Source organism: Antechinus flavipes, chromosome 2 (assembly GCF_016432865.1).
Source record: "Antechinus flavipes isolate AdamAnt ecotype Samford, QLD, Australia chromosome 2, AdamAnt_v2, whole genome shotgun sequence".
NCBI classification, from domain to species: domain Eukaryota; kingdom Metazoa; phylum Chordata; class Mammalia; order Dasyuromorphia; family Dasyuridae; genus Antechinus; species Antechinus flavipes.
The window spans coordinates 436,868,295-436,876,518 of NC_067399.1; the positions used below are offsets into that span (position 1 = coordinate 436,868,295).

An 8,224-nucleotide genomic window follows, 5' to 3' on the forward strand; every position below is an offset into this window, starting at 1 on the left:
CAAATTTGGGCAAGTCAGAATTAGAATCACAAGATTTTAGAGGTGAAAGAGACCTCAAAGACCATCTAATTCAACCCAAATCTGAATAAGATGTCCTTTGAAAACTTTCTCAAGACATGTTTCTCTTCATATATAAAATTAAATTAGATGGCTTCTAAGGTCCCTCCCACCCCACCATCCTTAGTCCAATAGAGATATTTCCAGGTCCACCAAAGAAATCATCATATATACATCCCTTACCCTTCAAACCTTCTGCCTGCCAGAATGGTGAATATAATTTCTTTGCTTAAGAAATTATTCCAGACAATAAACTGGGAAAACATTTTTACAATCAAAGGTTCTGATAAAGACCTCATTTCCAAAATATGTAGAGAATTGACTCTAATCTATAAGAAATCAAACCATTCTCCAATTGATAAATAGTCAAAGGATATGAACAGACAATTCTCAGACGAAGAAATTGAAACTATTTATAGACATATGAAAATATGCTCCAAATCATTATTAATCAGAGAAATGCAAATTAAGACAACTCTGAGATACCACTACACACCTGTCAGATTGGCTAAAATGACAGGGAAAGATAATGGGGAATGTTGGAGGGGATGTGGGAAAACAGGGACACTGATATATTGTTGGTGGAATTGTGAACACATCCAGCCATTCTGGAGAGCAATTTGGAACTATGCTCAAAAAGTTATCAAACTGTGCATACCCTTTGATCCAGCAGTGTTTCTACTGGGCTTATACCCCAAAGAGATACTAAAGAAAGGAAAGGGACCTGTATGTGCCAAAACGTTTGTGGCAGTCCTGTTTGTAGTGCCTAGAAGCTGGAAAATGAAAGGATGTCCATCAATTGGAGAATGATTGAGTAAATTGTGGTATATGAATGTTATGGAATATTATTGTTCTGTAAGGAATGACCAGCAGGATGATTACAGAGAGGACTGGCGAGAGTTACATGAACTGATGCTGAGTGAAATGAGCAGAACCAGGAGATCATTATATACCTCAACAATGATACTGTTTGAGGATGTATTCTGATGGAAGTGGATCTCTTCGATAAAGAGAGCCTTAATTGATCAAAGATGGACAGAAGCAGCTACACCCAGAGAAAGAACACTGGGAAATGAATATAAACTGCTTGCATTTTTGTTTTTCTTCCCAGGTTATTTATACCTTCTGAATTCAATTCTCCCTGTGCAACAAGAAAACTGTTCGGTTCTGCACACATATATTGTATCTAGTATATACTGTAACCCATTCAACATGTGAAGGACTGCTTGCCATCTGGGGGAAGGGGTGGAGGGAGGGAGGGGAAAAATTGGAACAGAAGTGAATGCAAGGGATAATGCTGTAAAAAATTACCCTGGCATGCATTCTATCAATAAAAAGTTATTAAAAAAAAAAAGAAATTATTCCAGGAGCAGAAATGCTCTGCTTTCAATTGTAAGAATGGAAAAGTGACTCCAAGGAAGGTATTCCCCTATCATTCCTCTCTAAAGCAGCTGGCCCCCTTGTCCTCCTCCAGCTGTACAATTCTTTAGCTGCCAGGGGCTTACCCACAGACAAGCAAGGAATAGAATGGGAACTTTAAGGGGCACATTTAGTATTGTGGTCAGTTTAGATTTTCCAATAGCATTTTCAGCCCAAGGTAATGTATTTTTCTTTTAAACAGATACTATAATTGTGTATCATTTCCAAGTTGTTTGACTGGAGGGAATCAAATCAGGTGTCCATCAAGAATAAAAACCTTTGAAGAATTTCCAATGACTCATACATCATCTAAAACACATCCGGTAAGTAAAGGCGGAGGAAAGAGAAATTGGCCCTAGCATTATGAAAGGTCAGGAAATGACTGTTTGGAACAGAGATAAGGCCTTTCCCAGCAAACAAGTGTCTCAGAATTTGGAAATAAAAATTTAAATTCCAAATAGCAGCAAGGAAACAGTATTGCCAACACAGTTCCCAGACCTGCTATACAGAGTGATTTCTATTTACAAAAGGCCTGCACCCCCTCCTGTTGTGGATGTCAGGGACTACAAGGTCAATCCTGCCAGCAGTGTCTTAATGTCTCTGGAGTACTCTGAGCCCCAATAGAAGCATCCTCCTGGAAACAACAGTCCTTCAACCTGCCCCTATGGCTTTTTCCAACACTTCCCTTCCTACAGAGAGGGTATCTCATTCTGACCCGCTAATGGAGTCCACTAGTGACTAAGTGTCCTAATCTTCATTTCTAAGGGATGCCTTTAGTTCAAATATCATCCCAGACACTCCCAGGATGGAGTCTAATGGCTTGTGCAGATTAGAATTCAGTCTTAAAAAGCCATTTCCTTCTACCACAATGAATTACATCCCTAGACTAACAGCCTTCTTAAACTAGGGGGAAAGGGGAGGCAAAGAACATTCTATATTAACAAATAAGGCAACAGAGATGGGAAAGGCAAAGAATCCAGTTGGAGCTAGCCCAGGTCTTGGCGTCAGAAGACCTGAGTTGGAGTCTACTAATGCTTATTAGCTAGGGGCAAGTCATTTCCTCAGTAAAATGGAGAGAAATTATACATACTACTAATGCATAGAATGATTGTGAAGAATGAAATGTGGCCTATTTTGACAGAAAGTATCTCTGGCTATCTCAGAAATGGCCTTTGGCTACATTTAGGGAATAAGATCTAAGTCTGTAAATAGTTCCCTCCCTTGTGTTACCACCATACTATTCTGGAACCTGGGATTTGCTAGAGCTTTATGCTTCAAATCAAGTCAACAAGCATTTATTAAATTGCTGTGTGCCAGGCACTGCTCTAAGTGCTGGGGATACAAAGAAATTTAAGATAATCCCTGCCCTTAAGAACCTCATAGTCTAACAGGAAACAATTTTCAAATTTTGTTTGGTTACAAACAATTTGGAGTGAATCTGAAGGGAAGGAGGGAAGGCACTTGCATTAAGAGGGATCAGGAAAGCCTTCCTGTAAGTGAAACTTTAGCTGAAATCTGAAGGAAATCAGGAAAACTGAGAGGCAGAGATGAAGAGGGGGAGGGTTCTAGGATCCACGACAGCCCCAGGTTGGGCAATGTAACAAGCTTTGTGAGAGGACAGCAAGATCAGTCATTCTGTCATGGAGTTCATGTATTATTAGGTACAAGAAGATTGGAAAGGTGGGATGGGGCCAATTATGAAGGGCTTTAAAAGCATATAGAGTATTTTATATTTGACTTAAAAGCAGAAAAACAACCAGAAGACTTTTGTAACAGTCTATGAAAAGAAAGAAGGGAGGAAGAAAGGGAAGGAGGGAGAGAAAGAAGAGGGAGAGAGGGAAAAAGGAAGCAAGGAAGAGAGGAAGGGAGGCAAGAGGGGAGAGAAGAAAAAAAGGAAAGAGGGAGGAAGGGAGAAAAAGAGGAAGAAAAAAGCATTCATTAAGTACTTACTAAGTCAGAGTATTGAGCTGTGATGAGGATACAAAATAGAAAATCAAGACAAACCCTGATCTCTAAGAGCTCACTTTCTAATAAGAGAACAACATACACAGGAGGTTCCAGCAGCAGCAAAGCAGAGAATAATGCATTTTTATGCTACTTATACCGATTATTAAAAAAAAAAAACATTTCTGAGGTTGAGTCATTTGAGAGTGCCCAGTGATTTTTGTCTTTCTCTGTAAATTAGCACAGTGCCTGTTTATTTAGTACTTAATAATGCTTGGTGACTGATTGATTCACTGACCCAAGAAACAGAAAGCACACTGTCTGCAGAGCCCAAGGCACCCAAGCTTATTTACCACCTCTGATATTTACTCTTTCTTTTTGATCTTGGGAAAGTCAGTATAATTGCCTGAGCCTCAGTTTCCCCATTGATGAAATTAAGGAATTGGATTAGATGGCCTCTGAGGCTCCTTCAGCGTAGATCTGATTCCTTGATTTTTTCATGGGGTGGACATTCCTCAAATTTCTTCCCCACTTATACTTCAATGTAGTGTCAGTTAAGGAGACAAAACAAAATCTATAAGGATGAAGCTTGCTTCTTCTTTTTCTGTAGGAAAACCAAACTGATAGTGGAATGGTCTTGGCCTCTGAAGAATTTGAGAGGATAGAAAACAGACACAGAAAAGAAGGGGGATTCAGGTAATTGCAATTCACCAGTCCTGGATATGTTCTTCTTTGTCTACATCATAGTAAGTAATAGATTTCCAAATCTGAGCTACAGAAGATCCTCTTTCACTGAACATGGGACTTTCTTCTCCATCCATATAGAGAGAATAACTCAATTCAACTCAACTAAACTTTTTTTTAATTAAGCTATATTCATGCTTTTTGTCTTTTCATCATGGTCATTCCCCTGGACAGGTTCAATTTTCTCTTCCTGTGATAAAGAAAAACAAGTAAGCAAAAACATCTACTATAGATACTCAATATTTTATTTTTTTATTGAGCCCCTACCTCCCTGATATATGGAAGAAATTGTGTTTCATTGTTTCTAGCCTCTTCATTAATTTTTTTCCCATACTTAGGTCAACAAAATATATTTGTTAATCTATAATATATATGATACTATCTTTTAAAAACAAAAAAACAAAAACACAGGACAACAGACACTAGCTATGTGATGCCGAGCACATCACTTAACCTTTCTAAGACCTATTTCCTTATTGATTAAATGGCCTTTAATATTCCTTCTAGCTCTAAATTTAAGATCCTGTGAAATTCAGGGATGGCAACTATGGAAAGAGAAAAAAGAGGAAATCTTACTCTGTACTTATAAAGATCAAGCTTGGCATAAGAGAAAAGATGAGAAAATATAATTCTCTTTACAGAGGTGGGGGACTATGGGTATGGAACATTATAGGTATCACATGAACAGTCTTAATGCATCATGAACTTTTCCTTCCCTTTCTCTTTTATTCTTTATTATAAGAAATGATTCTGGGCAGGAGATCAGGAAAGAGAATAATGAGAAATTAAAGCAATGTAAACATAAGATAGTAGTACCTTCTAAAGAGTTTCTTTTTAAAAAAAAAAAATAGCCACTGAGATAAGCCGGCTAATGAGCTAGATCATTTTCTTTTACACAGTAGAGAGAGAGAGATAGTTTGGGGTTTTGAGCAGATTTTTAAGGAATGTGATTACATTAAACTGGGAGATATATAGGAATAGATTGGGGAAACCAAAGGGTTGTTTTTTTTTCCTGCTGAGTGGTATGTTCCACCATTTTTTTCAAGGGCACAGCCTTCATTTTAGTGTCTTACCCTTTGAATCCAAGAAGCTTAGATGAATCTGAACCAATCAGTTAAGTCCTAAACTCCTCTTCTCTTTCTCTCTTTTTTCCTAGCTGTAAAGGCTCTGGCAGAAACATGGATCAGACAGAAGAGCGCTTAGCCCTGAGAGGCAGATGTCGGCCGTCTTATCAGACACCAGCTGCCGGTCAGACGTTTTATAACAGTGAATATGGAGACCTGTCAGAACCTTCTCAGGATGGCAGCTCTACCCCTCCAGGAGAGGCAGCTAGTCCCCCAGTCCTCCAAGCCTCCTTCTTCTCAGATCAGTATTAAAGAAGTGATCAGACCACAGAGACACCTGGGGATTTGTTGAGGGTGGGGGATGAGAAAATCAATGGCAGTGGAAGGAGAGGAAATGCTTAAGATCAAACTATTCCCACCTAACAGATAAAACAAGAGAGAAGAGTATTTGGAGGCAGTTTGAGGAAAAACCTGATAGTTGCCCAACTTCTTCTTCCTGTATCCTTGGATTTTTCAATTATCTCTCTGGGAATGGTTTTTTTTTTTTTTTTTGCTCAGCAAAATAGAAAACAAATATCAGAAACACTCGACAACAGCAGCACTGACACAGCATGTCCACAGCCTGAATAGACACCACAGTGTTCAAGCCAACAAGGAAGACCAGGGACCTTTCTAGACTCCAGTAAAACAAACCAACCCTTCAGAAATTCACCAGACCCTTCTCCGTCATAATACCCTTTTGTATGTGACCCAGGGTGCTTCTCATGAGGAGATACTGCCTTAGAGCAAACCCGGATGTCTTCGTTGCTATCTTAAAATGGCAAATTAGGAATTTTTATGATTTGAGAAAGAAAAAGACCCTTGTTTTCTATTCTCTTTGCTAACAACTGGCTATCCATACCCCATGAATAGTCATCTTGGCAATGACAAATCTGTTACTAAAGAGAGCTAAATTGAGACTGCATTAACTTGTCATGAATGTTGGCTAGAAAGAAGACAGATCCCCTGTGCAGAGACAGAATTTTGAAAGTGCAAATTTAGGGACAGTGTTCACCACAACCAAGAGCTTCCCTTCAATGAACTTCAAAGCAGAAATCGAGCCTGGAAAGGCATGTCTGAATCCAATCAGCTGTTGTAACTCAGAAACAAAACATCAAATACCATTACAACATGAAAGTTTCCAGTTACAAATATTTCTAATGTAAAAAAAAATTTAGTAATCCTGGATATGACAAAATTTCAATTCAACAAGAGACTTCAAACAGGATTCGTTGTAATATAATCTGTCCTAGCAGTCAAGATGCCAATAAGAATTTCCCAAAGTTACCCTCACTCACAGAGCCTCCAATCAAGGATTGCCCCCACTCATAGAACCCCCAAAGGATGACGTCTTGAGCTCCATCCAGAATAGTACTCAAAAAGGTGATGACCTCATGAGGAAATATTGTCATCTGAAATCCATGAAAATTGAGAGACATCATAAGAATCAAGACTCCTCTCCCCCACTTCTTTCTTATCTCCTTTTCCCTCCATCTTCTTATGGACCAAGAAGACCATCACAAAATGTCTTTTTCAGAAACACATCAGGAACATTCACGGAGAGACTTCGAGTATAAACACTCTGTGGGTTTTCTTTCATCTCCTCCAATGTCACGTGGTCTTTTCCCACCTGGAATCCCAGAACATTCCTTATCAGAAGATATTCCCTTTACCTTCCCATATTCTCCATGTCATAACAAGTGCTTGCAGGACAGGCTTCTGTGTATAGAACTAAGGGTTTTGTTATATCTGATAACCTTCCTCCAGATTATATTTTTACTTTATAATGCATTGAATACATTTATTCTGAGTCTATACTCCTTTGTCTGTATGTTTTTGACACTGATTAGCCTGAAAGGTCATTTTTTTAAATCACTGTCAGAATTTGCTGGAATGGAAATGTAACTCTTCTCTGTTTGGTACAATGATTTGTGCACAAAGTGACACAATATTCTTCTCCAAAACACTAGGCATATCCCCTGCTCTATACTGTTAGCTCATCTTCTATTTGCATACACAAAAATGTATGGAATGGGGGCAAAGGCTGAAGGACGATCACTTTTTTAAAACATAGGGGTTTTTTTTTGAAAGCCTTAAGCATATTTAACTAACCATTATCAGTAATCATATTCAACAAAAAGTATTTACACAGCACCTAGCATGTGCTAGACACTGGATATATAATGACAAAGATTATTCCCTGACCTTAAGAAGCTTACTTTTTAATTGGATGAAACAACATAAATACATATAGAAATGTACCAAATACTTGAGAGCAGGGAGCTCAGCAAACCTGTGATTCCATTAGTATAGAGAGCTTATGGTGAGGAAACGCCTTCTACCAATAGAGGTCTATACCTGCTCTGTAATTTATAGGTTTTGTAAGATCTCTTGGAAGTTAAGTCACTTGCCCAGGGTCACACAATATGTGTCAGAGATGAGTCTTCCTAACCCTGAGGCCCATGCTCTATCTATTAAACCAACAAATATATTTTCTAAGATATATCCAAAGTAAATAGGAGATAATTTTGAGTAGTGGAGTAGTTGGGAATGGGAGGAGGCACTAGCATCTGGGAAAGAAGGAGTTAGAGATCAAGAAAGGCCTTATGATTTGAAATCAACCTTATTCATTCTAAAGGGTCTTACTCATTCTATATCAAGGTCTGGAGTAAAATAGAAATGTCAGTCTTTTGGTCAATACAATCACCCCTGACATGCATGTGATACTTAGTCAAATAAATACAAATGTGAAACATATATTGCACTACAAAAATAACACTGTCTCCATACATTTTCCCACCCGTCTGCTCTGTGGGCCACATAGCCCTGCCTTGGATACAGGATGGTTCAGCAGAAGCACAGAAGTGGTAGCTTTAAAGCTCGGGATTTAGACGTGCTGACTAAAGGGCAGCCCATATAACTGAAATTTATTCATTAGGCATTTACAAGCACTTAGA

At 38.6% G+C, this 8,224-nt stretch overlaps 1 protein-coding gene across 1 annotated transcript in view; it reads left to right on the top strand.

Moving 5' to 3' along the window:
- The window catches only part of FLT4 (fms related receptor tyrosine kinase 4), a 115,036-nt gene extending 107,952 nt beyond the window's left edge, over positions 1–7,084 (top strand). Inside the window, exons 28-30 of the mRNA XM_051979092.1 lie at positions 1,679–1,799; positions 4,031–4,116; positions 5,321–7,084. Coding sequence (XP_051835052.1) covers positions 1,679–1,799; positions 4,031–4,116; positions 5,321–5,540 — 427 coding nt within the window. The 3' untranslated portion in view covers positions 5,541–7,084. The remainder of the gene's footprint in view (positions 1–1,678; positions 1,800–4,030; positions 4,117–5,320) is intronic.
- The last annotated feature ends 1,140 nt before the right edge of the window (positions 7,085–8,224 follow it).